This window comes from Dendropsophus ebraccatus, chromosome 8 (assembly GCF_027789765.1).
Source record: "Dendropsophus ebraccatus isolate aDenEbr1 chromosome 8, aDenEbr1.pat, whole genome shotgun sequence".
NCBI classification, from domain to species: domain Eukaryota; kingdom Metazoa; phylum Chordata; class Amphibia; order Anura; family Hylidae; genus Dendropsophus; species Dendropsophus ebraccatus.
This window is the reverse complement of record NC_091461.1, coordinates 102986900-103002543: the sequence shown is the minus strand read 5'-3', so window position 1 is coordinate 103002543 and position 15644 is coordinate 102986900. Positions and strand designations below refer to the sequence as shown.

Genomic DNA, 15644 nt, shown 5'->3' with positions numbered 1-15644 from the left:
AAGGCCTGCTTTCTACTTAAACCCTGTTTACTTTCTTGCCCATGTATTTGCAGCACGGCACGTATTAGAGCTGTGGCCTCCCTAGCTCCGGAGAACAGAACTTCCAAACCCAAAAACGAGGGCAGTCCTAAGGTAAGTCCTGTGCAGCTCTACCTGGCCCCCCCTGTACTCACCTGTTTGCTGCCGCGTGTAATAAGGTTGGCAGCAAGTGGGGGAACGTGGAGCAAACGAGCGCTGAGGCCTACAACCTCTAAGCTGCCCCGTGTAATAGGGGCTTTAGTGTTGTATAGCTGCCACATATAGATCACATCGTCTATAGAAGAACAAGACGATGTGTGTCTAGGCCTACAACCTTTAGTGGTATATAAGACGGTAAGGTTATTGATATAAATGGTACCTACATTATTGTATCTATATCCAGCAGAGCACAAGCTCCACAGTGACCACGTACCACCTGCAGAGGGCGCTGCCTGGAGGGATCGTGCTGATGGAACTCTCCTTTCAGGTTGTAAAGTGGGAAGCAATTGGGAATGCTGGACGCAGTGCTGCAGGTCTCACTGTTCTGATGATCTGTGTCTGTCACCCCACAGGGATGTTACTTCTGTGTGAAGCAGTACGCTCTGGAATGTTCTCGTATACCAATGGGCCAGTCAGTCAACTCCCAGGTAATGTTGGCTGTCCATACAAAATAGAATTATTTATATATAAAAAAATTTTTCTTATGGTCATTAAAGAGCTTTTCTCTTAACTAATATAGTTAAACACGTAGGACTCATCAGGTTAAGTATTTTTGGAAATACATAAATTTATCAAGCTTGCCTCCTTCTTCTGATATGCTGCTCTTTCCCTCCCATTATTCACGGCCTGTTGTCTAGGTTGCTAACCACCTCTCTGCCTTAAAGCAGTGGTCTGGCTGGTGTATGTATTAGTGTTACAGATAGTGTATGTATATTGTATAATATATTTATATATGTATGCTATAGCTGTGTATACACCAGCCAATCCAATGCTTTTAGAACAGAATGGCTTTCATAACCTAGACAATAAGCTGTCAACAAGGAGAGAAAAAGAGCAGCATATCAGAAGAAGAGGTCAAGTTTGATAAATGAATGTATTTGCAAAAATATTTAACTACTTAACTTGACAAGTCCTACAAGTTTAGCTATATTAGTTTAGATGAGAACACCTCTTTAAGATGTCATTTATGCATTCTTGATGTCAACACTACTCTCTGGATAGGCTGCATTCTCAGTGATGTCACTGCTGCTCTCTAGTGATGGATAGGCTGTATTCTCAGTGATGTCACTGCTCTCTAGTGATGGATAGGCTGTATTCTCAGTGATGTCACTGCTCTCTAGTGATGGATAGGCTGTATTCTCAGTGATGTCACTGCTCTCTAGTGATGGATAGGCTGTATTCTCAGTGATGTCACTGCTCTCTAGTGATGGACAGGCTGTATTCTCAGTGATGTCACTGCTCTCTAGTGATGGACAGGCTGTATTCTCAGTGATGTCACTGCTGATCTCTAGTGATGGATAGGCTGTATTCTCAGTGATGTCACTGCTCTGTAAGGATTACATGTACATGCCAACCTCCACAAGGTATGAGACCACATTGGACACAGTGGATATTGCCAGTCCCCTTGGTTTCTGTCTCATATCATATGACCCCTGGTCTCTGTGACATCAGGTAGTATCAAATTCTAAACAAAGGGGGCTGGAAATGGAAGCCTGAGACTCTGTAAATGAAAGTCTGATTTTAGTGTGTGGGATGGTGGAGGCAGCGGATGCAGGCGATTGAACGCTCTTTTCCATTGAGAGTATTCATCTGACTGGTAACAAGGTAAAGTGGTGCAGATTTATATTTCTCTTGGTGTATAGACTGTCAACGCTACGTCACTGCTGATCGCTTTTACTCCATGTACACAGATGTTGTGATCACGGGTAATTGGTCCCGCTGATTATCGCTGTATAGAAGGATGGAAGGAGGCGAGGGATTTATATAAGTAATATAACAAGAATTAGAACTGAAAGTGAAATCCTATTTTTAGATCTGATATTGTTACAGGCTGCCTGTAGAGCTGAGGTCACTGTGTGTGTGTGTGTATATATATATATATATATATATATATATATATATATATATATATATATACACACACACACACACACACACACACACACACACACACACACACACACACACACACACACACACACACACATTACCTTACATTACCTTACATTACTGATCCTAAGTTACATCCTGTATCATACTCCTCCAGGTGGGCTCACTGTGTACATACATTACATTACTTATCCTGTACTGATCCTGAGTTACATCCTGTATTATACTCCAGAGCTGCACTTACTATTCTGCTGGTAGGGTCACCACTGTGTACATACATTACATTACTTATCCTGTACTGATCCTGAGTTATATCCTGTATTATACTCCAGAGCTGCCCTCACTATTCTGCTGGTGGGGTCACTGTGTACATACATTACATTACTTATCCTGTACTGACCCTGAATTACATCCTTTATTATATTTCAGACCTGCACTCACTATTCTGATGGTGGGGTCATTGTGTACATACATTAAGACTCCCGTACCACTGGTAATCAACCTCAGGTGCTTGGGTGAACAGAGTCTCTCGAGCCAGTGCTACCAGAGGTGCTCAACTCAAAGCACTATAGTCCAATGCAAACCTAATAACTTGAATGGATAGATGTGGCACTCACCGAATTGTAGTAAAAACAAATATTCCTTCTTTATTTAATGATCCAACAGGTTACATGGTCGGGCCCCATTGTTTTGTCTGCACCATGTAACCTGTTGGATCATTTAATAGAGAAGGAATATTTGTTCTTGCTACAATTCAGTGAGTGCCATGTCTATCTTTTCAAGTTATTATGATGGGAACTGTAACTTGGCATCAGCTGAATAGCTACAGCGTCCCCATCCCTGATGTAGATAAAATACAATGGTAACAAACCCTCAGCTATGAGTAGTATTGGACATTTTTCAGCCTCTGAATGTAGACCTGGATGCTTCCATTCGCGGACAGATAGAAGATCTTTAAAATGCAATGTGCATTAAGTAATTTTCTGCAGAAGCACCCGATGTTTTAGTCTTCCATGTGTCTTCTGGGTGTAGCTGAAGCGTGTTCCTCCTGTGTACATGTCTCCCGTCCTCTCTTATCAGGGTACGCTCTCCATCAGAACCCATTGCAGGAGTACTGCAGAGAGCGCCTCAGAGTCCGCGGTACGTCCCCTGCTTCACCCCTTTGGTTGCTCTGTCCTCTTCTTCCCGCACGTGTTTCTCCCTGGTTCTAGATGCTGCGCAGTGTATGTGTCGTGTCTGCCGCCTGTCACACTTTCACCCCTTCCGCCTGTCTCTGGCCCTGTCCTGTGTCACATGAACCCTTTGAGTGACACTGAGCTTCTGCACAAGATCTGGGAGTCCTCGGAACGCATTGGGAAGGGTTTTGCCTCTGTGATGCTGGGCTGTAGGCAATGTTTCGGTGTTGGTGTCGGGCAGATTGCACAGATGGCAAGAAATGGATTTGCCATCTTGGCTGCTTGGATGAGAGGAAGCAGCGCAGGCAGTAACCCTGAGGGCCCGGTGGTGGCTCATTTCATCAGTCGATGCACCGCTCACAACCACAAGGGAGCAATGTGGTAACTTGGTGATGGTGCAGGAGGACAACACAAGAGGCACAGGTGTCCCCCAAAGGTGAACCAATATTCATAAGAGAACCATATAGTACCTCATGCCTCAGTGATGTCAGCAAAACAATGATAAGGCCACCAGCTATAGTCACGCACATTAGCGAAGATGTGGCATTGGTTATCTCTAAGCCAACTCATGTGACCCTTGTGTCCCTCAGCACTACACATCTGGGGTGTCCCCTTACACATCATTCTCATGAATCTATGAAATTTTGCAACTTTCTTTTAATCCAGAATTATCAAGACCCAATCAAGCGGAGTATCAGATATAATGAGTTATTAGACGTCCATAGGACTCCGTTTCCTGAGAGGTCTCAGACGATAAAAGATCCTGCAGTATTGTGTCGAATTCTAAATTATAAAATGCTGGATTAAAGGAAATTCACTATATTTTATTTCCCTTGTATTCATCTCAAGTATGTGCTCTGTTCACATGGCTGTCATGGTCCCCGATATAAGACCATGGACACCAGTGTGAGACCTGGTGCAGACCCCTCACCATTTTGACTGGAAGAATAATACTGCATGCTGCACTGTTCATCCTGTCAAATTAGATGCAAGTACCGTGTCTCTGAGGGCCGTGTGAATATAGCCTCACATTGTGTCTTATACTCCAGATACATCCAGAGCTGCAACATTTTAGCTGTGTTGTGCATTGGGGAAGAGTGACCTTTTTAAAGCAGGGAATGGGAACCTGTGGCTTTCCAGACATGATGGAAATTGTAGTTTTTCAATACCTGGAGGACTACAGGTCCCCTTTCTCTGTTTTAGGGTGTCTTCATCTATGTCCAGCAACCTGGAGCCACTGCTGGCTGCAAAAGCTGGATGCCTTGCATGGTGTCGCCTCCAATGCTCAGATGGGGTATTGCACCAAACCTGTCACCAAGCCAGATGGTAAAAACGACAAGACATATGTGAATGCACCCTTTCATTGCATTACAGCAGGTTCTGCTCTGTACAACTGCTGGGGTAGCAGCGATATATCCAAGCTAAGATGAAGGTAACCAAGTTTGCAGCTTTGGATGGGACTAGAGCATAAGACTGGATAAGTACAAGGTAAATAAAGCAAAGTTTTGTAGATTATAGTAGAATGCAGGCAGCATCCCCTAAAGGTAAACTATCATGAATATTGGGTCACTTTTTGAAGGTGATTGGTGGGCACTCAGGATCTGCGGCCATCAGGCAACTCCATCTTACATTGTATAATATGGTATCTGTCTCTGCAGCTCTCCATGCTCTTCACAGAGGAGTGTGACAAGGTGCGGGACCTGATGCACGTTCACTCCTTCAGCTACGATTTCCACCTGCGGGTCGTCCACCAGTATCTTCTAGGATCCAGCATGTCGCTACGACAGGGTTACGATCTTGCAAGTTTCCTGCAGCTCTTCATTTCCCAGCACCCCGACATCCCCAAGTACGGGCGCAACCATGTGTACCAGGGCCTGCTGTCTGTGCCCACGGAGATCATTGCTGCTCACCAGCTATACAACTACATTGCGGACCACGCCAGCACCTACCACATGAAGCCACTCAGGATGGTTCGCCCCTCTGTCCTCGGCAGCAATGGCAAGAAGAGCAGCAGCGGAGAGCAGAATGAGTACGGCCTGGTGTCTATCTGGAACAGGTGAGGTGGAACAGTCCCTGAAGGTCCGATAATCTGCCTTATTACAAATTATCAGACTTTTATAGCTTACTCAGATATAGTAAGTTTGCGGTAAAGTCAGTAATGCCAACAGTACAGCATATATGGCAGTTCCAGTGGACTGTGCCAGTGCATTGTGGACCTGTCTGGTAACCCAGCATAACACAGGCCCGATTATCAAGAATCTGTAAGGAAAATTTACAGCTTATCTGTCCAGTTTTGGGGGCTTGCCCGGGATTCCTGTTTGAGCAAAGTTACGATTGAAGTGAATAGTCCTTATTGGCGGCAGCCTATCTTTGCAAGTTTGGCTCAACATGAGGGTATTTAAATCATGTAGGTTCCTGGGTGAGGATATGGCTGTTGTGAGTGCTACAGTATTTAATGTAAGTCTGCTTGCACCCTCTTCCACCCGACAGCTCCGGTTTGTACAAGGATTCGGAAGGTGCCCAGCACCATGATGACTTTGACGTATCATTACTGGTCTGCCACAGCGCTGCGCCATTTGAGGAACAAAGCGAACAGGAGAGACACGTCCTGAGGTACCAGCAAAAACTTAGGACCTAGTTGTGATTAAGTACTATTGCTCTTAAAGGGACAGTGCACCTTAATGATAGTTGTTTGTGTATGGTGCTTTATGTGCCTTTAAGTTCCATCTCATTTCCATTAGGTGCACACGTGAATGTAATCTACTGCTTTCTCTTGTCAGCCATTGCAAACACTGAGAAAAGCATAAATATAGAAAATATCTGGATCACCATCCACACATAGTCATGTATTTGCCTGCAAGGATAGATATTGATGTAGATGTTGATTGGCCATGGTGTCATTAGAATCTCTCAGTGGTGCAGCCTCATGCTTCAGGTCTGTAATACTGGGTCATCATATCTCAGAAGAGGGAATTGTTGTGGTATTTTCCTAAACTGAGAATAAATCTCATTAACCCCTTCTCCTCCACCATTCGTCAGACTCAGATTCTACGTCATCATGACGAGTCAGCGCGAATTGTTTCCCCGTCTCACCGCTGATATGAGACGCTTCAGAAAACCTCCAAGGCTCCAGAGAGACCCACAGGACCTGGATGGGGCCCCGGAACACACAAAGTGCCAGAGACTGGAATTCGAGAGCCTGGAGGACGGCAGGGAGGGGGAGCACAGCACAACAAGCTCCGTAAATCTCTATAATCCACATATGTTCCCGCTGCTGTGTACGGAGGTGAGCGCCGCCAAGAGGCAGCTGGTGGAGATGGTGCAGCTCGCCAAGTGCCACTGCCGAAGAGACAACCTATGGAAGCGCCTGTACCTCCTGGAGCCACTATCCTCTGACAAATTGCGGCTGGGCAAGCTCAGCTCTAGTGAACTGAAGGAACTGCTGGATGCCGTACATGGAAGGAGCGTGGCGGAGATTGACCCCCAGCTGGTAAGATTCTACATATTGTATCTCTACTCCAGTCACTTTAGAGCTACATGCACAGTTCCTTTGTTATATCTTGTATTATATTCTAGTCTCATCAAGAGCTGTACTCACAGTTGTGCTTTTACATCACATTTTGGGGTATATTTGCACACTGAATGATTGTTGCTGAACTTTGTGCAAATGAACCTCCATTCCTTACATCAAAGAGTGCTGGTTCTGCACAATGTGCATTGATGTTTAAAACATTCAGATGAGTAGAAATATCTGCAACAAATTGTGAACCTGCTCTAGTCACATCCAAAGCTTATTTCAGTGACATAATGGCTTAGGGTCCTTTTAGACTAAAATATTTCTTGGCTTTGGGGGCTACAGACGAGTGCTGATGAGCAAGATCGGCGGCTCGCTTGCTCTGCTTTTATACAGCACAAGAAACCTAGCCGATGGGCTGCATGAACGATCCTTGTATCTCTCATGCAGCCCTGGAAACTGACAGCACAGATATGTATATATCCGTGATGTCAGTTTCCAGGTCACAGCATATATACTTACCTGCCACGCTGCTTGTGATCTGGCATCTGGCTCTCTGTTCATCTTCTTAGCTGGCTCCTCCAATTGTCATTTATTCACGAGGAGGAATCAGCCTAAAGTTACAGCAGCAGATATTGGCCTAGAGAACCAGATCACTGATCACAAGCGGCGAGGCGAGTAAGTATAGATGCTGTGATCTGGAAACTGACATCATGTATATGTACATATCTGCTGTCAATTTCTCTTTCTCGGCCACATAAACCCCAGTTTACACAGGACAAGGTTAAAGACAGATTTTTGAGCAGGCACAAAAGATGGGCGTTTGCCTTGTCTTCGGCTGATCGCTGCCTATTTTACACAGGCAGATTTTGGGCTGATGGGAGCGTTTCTAGCGATGCTCCTGGCCGATAATCAGGCCGAGTAAAGGGACCCTTATACTCCAGGTAAATCTAGAGATGCATAAAAAATGTTTTTAGCTTTCATTGCAGATACACACCTAGTTATTTAGCAGATGCCATAATGAACTGCTAGATGGTACTTCTGTGTTAGATAGCCAGACAATGCCTCATCCATGCTTCAGGACATGAGTGCTGTAACTCTGACATTGTGTATCACTAATTTATGGCTCCACAGGAATTCCTCCTTTCTATGAACGTTCAGTGGTATCAGAGTCTCATCAAAGTTCTCCTGAGCCGCTTCCCTCAGAGCTGCCGTCACTTCTACAGCGCAGACAGCAGCACCCAGTACCTGGTGAGTTGTCGGATCAGCAGAAGTAATAGGATTATTATTTTCTTTGAAGCTTTTCCTGTGTACCCACACACACACAAATCTCAGCTGCCTGTTTCCACTCCAAGGTGAAGATCTGTACACAGCTGTATATGGCAGGGAAAGGCGACTGTTTTAGAACTAATTCAGGCCAAGACCAGACCTTTAAAGAGGTTTTCCAGGAGAAAACAGTTACTAGCCTATCCCCAGGTTAGGGTACGCAGTAAGTTACTCATCTCTCCGATCCTGTGCTAATCCCACTTTCCGACTCTGATCAACACCCTGGTTTTCCTTTTGAAGTGGATGTTATGTGACCATCGCAGCCAGTCAGCAGCCTCAGTGGTCATGTGCTGTATTCCTGACATCACTACTTTGCGATGGGAGCCATGATGCCAGGATTACAGCACATGACCACTGAAGATCAGAGGGATCAAAGAGGTGAGTGACTTCTTGTTTGTTACATTAAAGGAAAAGTCCAGCGAAAATTTTTAATAAAATATTGTATTGTCCCCCAAAAGTTATAGAAATTACCAATACACACTTATTATGGGAAAAGCTTATAAAGTGCTTTTTTCCCTGCACTTACTACTGCATCAAGGCTTCACTTCCTGGATAACATGGTGATGTCACTTCCCGGATAACATGGTGATGTCACAACCCGACTCCCAGAGCTGTGCGGACTGTGGCTGCTGAAGAGGATGATGGCAAAGGGGCACTGAGGGACACAGGGCACTGGAGGGACACTGAGCATCCCCCTGCCATCATCCTCTCCAGCAGCCACAGCCCGCACAGCTCTGGGAGTCAGGTTGTGACATCACCATGTTATCCAGGAAGTGACATCACCATGTTATCCAGGAAGTGACATCACCATGTTATCCAGGAAGTGACATCACCATGTTATCCAGGAAGTGAAGTCTTGATGCAGTAGTAAGTGCAGGGAAAAAAGCACTTTATAAGCATTTCCCGTAATAAGTTTATATTGGTAATTTCTATAATTTTTGGGGGACAATACAATACTTTAATAAAAATTTTCGCTGGACTTCTTCTTTAAATAATTTTGGGCCCTCTTAAAATATGGATAACCACTTATAAATCAGACCCAGACCAGACCCTTAAAATCAATTTAGGTTTTAGACCAGATTATAACATGAATCAGACTCCAGACCAGACTCTTAATGTAAATCAGACTTCTAAAGTTATATTAGACTGCAGTCCTGACCTTAAAATTAACTTAGATACTGGACCAGACAAAAAATGTATACTTCTCCTGTGTCCCATAATGCAGCATCCAGCGCAAGGACTTTGAATACCAAACCGTAGTTCTAGATGCATCAGAGAAGATAGCACCCTCCTCCAGTGCATCTATATGGGCAGGTCTGTAGGGGGCAGTATTCAGTACTTGACTTAGAAGTCTTTTACAGATTGCTCTCAGCTGGTGGTGGTAGCAAGAACCTCAGGCTTTCATAGCTGTGTTTATGTGGAATGGCGATTCTATACTACAGAAACACAGATTATTTCCGCTACTGGTTCCTTAGAGATTCCTTGTAATGAGGTAACTGGTGAGAATCACCTTGGGCGCGTTGTCTCACTGCCTAGCATTAGGTTAGGATTTACAGTATGTGATGTGATGCTTCTTCTTCAGGGTGACTTTTCTATTTGAGCTACTATGAAGCTTATGTTTTGTTTTCCCTCTCGCAGGTCGTCCTCAACCAGAAATTCACAGATTGCTTTGTGCTGGTCTTTCTAGACTCTCATTCTGGTAAAACGGTAAGTGATATCATCTACATTACCCTAAAGCAGGGATGGGGAACCTTCAGCCCTCCAGCTGTTGCAAAACTACAATTCCCATCATGCCTGGACAGCCAAAGCTTCGCTTTGGCTGTCCAGGCATGATGGGAATTGTAGTTTTGCAACAGCTGGAAAGCTGAAGGTTCCCCATCCCCTAAAGTGTCGAACTGGTAACAATTGTAACAAATGCTCAGTTTGCAAAAACTATTAGGTCAGTATTCAGATAATGAATGTAAACTATGTTGTTCCCATTCATCACAGCAAGCAGTGATCCTAAAAATGGTGAATCATTTGAATAAATTCTTTCACTGTTCAGTGAATTAACATCCACCTGCAAGTGGCAAAAATAAGGGGCTGGCCCATACTATGCCAGATGGTGACCCATACCATGCCAGGTAGTGGCCCAGCCCAGTGACCGCTGCCTCTCTGACCTCAAGATCACTCCTTGCCTTTAGAGAATGATACCAATCATGCTTATATTTTGAGGTTGACAACCCATTTTTAACAAATACTTAGTTGACGAGTTTAGACCTCTGTGAGCTATAGACTGTGAACTCTGTGAGCTATAGAGCCTGCAATCCAGACTGATACATTGTAACAAAATCAGATGCGGGGGATGTGTGCTGTATGTTACTGTAAATTTGACTATTGGATTGTGACTTGGAATTCTGACCTTTTGTAAAACTACAACTACCAGCATGCCCTGACAGTTATCGGTGAATGCCACCAATACATCCTTTCCCCAAACTTGATGGTTCTCTAGCTGGTGCAGTACTAAAACTCCCAGCATGCCCTTTAACCCAAGAGCCGTACTTCTTAACTCCTCTCTCTCCCTTGGCTAATAATAGTGGGGGCCCTCTTTGTAACCCCCAATCTTATTTAGATTGTCCTTTGGATGTAGCCAGCAGTGTAAAGCATGGGGGATTTGCAGGCTATTTAAATTGAATGGGAGATTTCTAATATTTGTACAGTTTGCAGGACTAGTTTTATTTCTGGCGCAAAGGGTGTGGCCGTGTATAGGTATAATTGTGCGGTCTCATTTGTCGTATATTTTTACCATTTCTCAGAGCCTGAAGGTCGTTTTCCGGGAGCCGTTTCCAGAGCAGTCGCAGAACAGCGAGAGTCCGCCACCGCAGCTGGTCTCCACCTACCACCACCTGGAGTCTGTTATCAATACCGCCTGCTTCAACCTGTGGAGCGGCTTATTGTGACATCTCTGCCACCCGCTGCTGCACAGGACTACAACATGGAGGGGAGAGGGGCCGCACCGGTGACAAAGACCCTTGGGAGCTCTGCTTTATTCTCCTGCTGTGCTGAGGGGAATCTGCTGCTATGAACCTCTGCTGATCGCCACCAAGGGAGGACAGTGACCGAGTTGCGTCAACAATCCGACAGATTTCCTTATTTTTAAGCTTAAAACTGATGGAGCCAATTGTGAAGATAATTAGAAACTTGTAAGATTTTATGTAAATTGTTTGTAAATGTAACAAAGTCTGAATTATATGAATAAATGATATCTTATATACCAGGTCTGACGTGATCAACTATAGAGCAGCCTAGGGGTGTTGACCAGGGCTGTGGAGTCGGTAAGCCATAGCTCCGACTCCAACTCTGACTCCTGAATTTTATCAGGACCGACTCCCGACTCCGACTCCTGCTTCTTCATAAATGGCCAGTCATATACCAGGGGAGTTATTTATCACACTGACTCAGCAGCTTCTCCCTAATGTCCTACATGATCCTGGGGCGACTTCTGAGGGAATAAGGAAACATATAAAGCAGCTTCTCCTGTGTGTGCAGTGGATGCAGCCAGTCTCCATCCTCCATGTCCTGAACAACTCAGAACTAGACTAGATGGAGCAGGTGGTCTTTTCCTGCTCACAGTCTTCTATGTTTCTAACTAAATATTCACCATACTTAAAGAAACACTGCTAACAATGCCAGATCCCTGTGATATAGAGCTCAGCCATAGTGATATACAGGGGGTCACACATAGTAATATAGAGAGGGGTCACACATAGTGATATAGAGGTCACACAGTGATATAGAAGGTCACTGTGGGGGCACGCAATTGTACACACACACATACACACAGCTTGCTGCAGCCATAGCATACACACACACACACACACACAGCCTGCTGCAGCTATAGCACACACACACAGCCTGCTGCAGCCATAGCGCGCACACACACACACACAGCCTGCTGCAGCCATAGTGCACACCACACACACACAGCCTGCTGCAGCCATAGTGTGCACAAACACACACAGCCTGCTGCAGCAATTTTTTTTTTCATAAAGATCAGCGTTTAGACGGTACGATATATCGTACGGAAAAATCGTTTTGCGATCGTGCGCCCGCAGCCCGGCCCTCCGCTCGCAGCCCGGTCCCCCGCTCATCCGCAGCCCGGCCCCACGGTCAACCGCAGCCCCATGCGCCGCCCCGATTGCCACCCCCGCCGCCGCTCTGAACGCCACCCCGCCGCCGCTCCGATGACCACATACCTCCCCCCCCCCGCCGCCGCTCCGATCACCCCCGCCGCCCCGGACGCTAGCATACGTTACCTGCTCCGCGTAGCAGGTCTTCGATATCCCCGGCTCTTCCCTCTTCAGTGCACTGATTGGCTGAAGAGGAGCCGTTTGAAATTCCCGGCTCCCCTCTTCAGCCAAACAATGCAAGGCAGCACTGATTGGCTAAAGAGGGGAGCCGGGAATTTTAAACGGCTCCTCTTCAGCCAATCAGTGCTGCCTTGCATTGATTGGCTGAAGAGGGGAGCCGGGAATTTCAAACGGCTCCTCTTCAGCCAATCAGTGCTGAAGAGGAGCCGTTTGAAATTCCCGGCTCCCCTCTTCAGCCAATCAGTGCACTGAAGAGGGGAGTCAGGGATGTCGAAGACCTGCTACGTAGAGCAGGTAACGTATGGTCGCGGCGGGGGGGCGACCGGAGCGGCGGGGTGGCGATCGAGCCGCCGCAGGGGGCTGCGGATGAGTGGGGGGCCGGGCGGTGGGCGGCCGGACTATTGCGACGACTGTTTACACGGAACGATCAGCGAATTTTTTACAAACAACGATTTGATAACATGTTGAAAGATCAAAATGAACGATTTGTCGTTTGATCGTTCGCTGCGTTTACACGTACGATTATCGTTCGAATTCGATCGTTATCGCGCAAATTCGCCCGATAATCGTTTCGTGTAAACGCAGCATAATGAAGACAAAGATCAGCCGAAGAGCCACTCACCAGCTGATCGTTGTCTCTTGGCAAGTTTAAGAATTAGCGTGGCTGATGCTAGCAGATCGACTCTAGTTTATCAGGAATATCAGCCTGTGTAATACGGCCCTAAATCCCTTATACAGGAAAGGAAATGGGATTATTGTGCCCCTCATGACGCCACTGCTTCCCTGGTTGGATTAATACTTCAATGACTATAATATTTCAGCTCCTATGGACGGTCTCAGTCTCATTTTGTGGGTAGCTCATCAAACAATTTTGCCCTGTAAAAAAACAGCTGGAGGGCCGCAGTTTGGAGACATATGGTCTATGGTGTATGGGGCCCCCACGATCAACCACCGACAGATGATGTTGGTGGTGCTTGGGTCGGATTCCACTTGGAATTTCCGCCTCTTTTCCTCAGTGTAAACGCACCCTATACCATGCTGGGAAAGCTGTATTTAATATATAAATGCAGAGCCCAGGAAGATGTGTGTTATACAACCAGCGCCCTCCTCTCACTATCCCGTACCCCTCCCCCTCCTCTCTGGCAGCTCACTGCTGCTGTGTCTGTAACAGCCCGGCAGTAATTCATTCCTTTATTTGTATAGCGCCATCTGATTCCGCAGCTCTTTATATAGTTTTGTAGGAACTGAGAAGGAGAGGGAGGGTTGGGGAAGAGACCACAGGCTGCACAGTGCGGGGGAAGAGACCACAGGCTGCACAGTGCAGGGGAGTGAAAAGGTAGACAAGACCTGGAGTTGCTGCCTTCACACAATATGTAGACCCCTGGATTTTCTTGGGAAAAAGTAAGTGTGTGAGTGAATACAATGGGTGTGTGTGTATTTATTTTTTGTGTGTCTATGTATGTGGTGTGCGGAGTTGTGTGTGTGTGAGTATATAATGTATGAATGTAACATGAATTAGTTTTTATATGTGTATGATGTGTGTATGTATTGTATATGTACAGTATACATATGATATGCCCTCTTGTGACCTGTGTGTACCATGGTTCTTATGTATCTATGGGGAAAGTGTGTGAGTAGCATGAATAGTATATGTCCATTATGTGAGAAGTACATGTGGTATGTGGCAGGTATGTTAGTGGCACATGCCGGGTGTAGCGGGTAGGGTAGTTGTCATGTGCTTTGTAGAGGGTATGTTTGTGGCACAAGTGGTTTGTAGCTGGTATGTTAGTGTCACATGCAGTATATGTCCATTGAATACGTTTGATGTTATGTTTGCAGCGTGAGTAATTGTCCTGTGATTAATTTCTAGTGTGTTATATAAAGGCATGTATATTCCCCAGTCATATGCTATCACCTTTTGTAATACGCTTTTCAGGTCTATGGTGTCTGTGCCCCAACGGGTGTTCACAAAGATTGCAGTTTTCTGGTCAGCCATTCTAAGATTACAAGGCATATACTGTATGTGGTAGTGTGTTTAGACGATGGGCTCATAAAGGCCTCATATCAACATCTTCGAAGGTAGCAGTCAAATTAGGGAACCTGGTAAGCCTGCTTGAACAGATTTTTGAGGGCACGTTTGAAGTTTTTGGGTATTGGTGGTGAGTCTGACAGTCTTGGGTAATGTATTCCATAGAACTGGTGCAGCTCGGGTGAAGTCCAGGAGACTGAAGTGAGAGGTGCGGATTAAGGTGGATGTTAGTCGTAAGTCATTAGAGGAGCGTAAGGCACGGGTAGGACGGTAGACAGAGATGAGGGAGGAGATATAGGGAGGTGCAGCACTGTGGAGAGCTTTATGGGTGAGCAGGAGGACTTTGTGTTGTATCCTGTGTGTAATAGGGAGCCAATGTAGTGACTGGCACAGGGGGGAGGCATCTGTATAGCGGCTGGACAGGGATATGAGCCTGGCCGCTGCATTGAGAATAGACTGGAGAGAGGAGAGTTTAGAGGAAGGAAGGCCGATTAGTCTAGATGGGAATGATTTAGAGTGACAATGAGAGTTTTAGCTGATTGGACAGTAAGGAAGGGACAGATTTAAGAGATTTTTTATTTTTCAAACATATTTTTTATTTATCCAGGACAGATACAAAAGTAAGGTCATCAAACAGAAATTTATCCAGATAAAATTTTAGTTTTTTCTTTCCCTTCTAAACACAAAAAAAACCCTATCCTACATAAACCCTCCCTCATTAGAGATTTTTTAGATGCAGGTGACAGGAACATGAAAGAGATTTAATATGAGGAGTGAAGGAGAGATCCGAGTCAAACATAACTCCAAGGCAGCGGGCTTGCTGTGTAGGGGTTATGGTCGCACCACAGACAGAGATGGAGATGTCAGGTGGGGGGCGGTTAGCAGAGGGAGGGAATACAGGAAGCTCAGATTTAACAAGGTTTAGTTTTAGGAATAGGGAGGACATAGTGTTAGAGACGCCAGACAGACAGTTACTGGTGTTCTGTAGAAGAGCGGGGGTGATATCACGGGAGAAGGTAAATAGCTGGGTATCATCAGCATAGAGATGGTACTGAAAACCAAAACTGATGATGATTTGTTCAATAGGTAAAGTGTAAAGTGAGAAAAGGAGAGGGCCCAGGACT

General features: G+C 45.6%; 1 protein-coding gene across 6 annotated transcripts in view; it reads left to right on the top strand.

Moving 5' to 3' along the window:
• Positions 1-11395, top strand: part of SZT2 (SZT2 subunit of KICSTOR complex) — a 96280-nt gene extending 84885 nt beyond the window's left edge. For 2 of the 6 annotated variants that reach the window (XM_069981288.1, XM_069981286.1), the window contains 10 exons: positions 54-132; positions 422-505; positions 591-665; positions 3208-3267; positions 4961-5358; positions 5793-5915; positions 6342-6792; positions 7951-8067; positions 9781-9849; positions 10938-11395. In XM_069981288.1, coding sequence (XP_069837389.1) covers positions 54-132; positions 422-505; positions 591-665; positions 3208-3267; positions 4961-5358; positions 5793-5915; positions 6342-6792; positions 7951-8067; positions 9781-9849; positions 10938-11081 — 1600 coding nt within the window. In that variant the 3' untranslated portion in view covers positions 11082-11395. The remainder of the gene's footprint in view (positions 1-53; positions 133-421; positions 506-590; positions 666-3207; positions 3268-4960; positions 5359-5792; positions 5916-6341; positions 6793-7950; positions 8068-9780; positions 9850-10937) is intronic. The other 4 variants (XM_069981292.1, XM_069981291.1, XM_069981287.1 and 1 more) reach the window with 3 other exon arrangements.
• The last annotated feature ends 4249 nt before the right edge of the window (positions 11396-15644 follow it).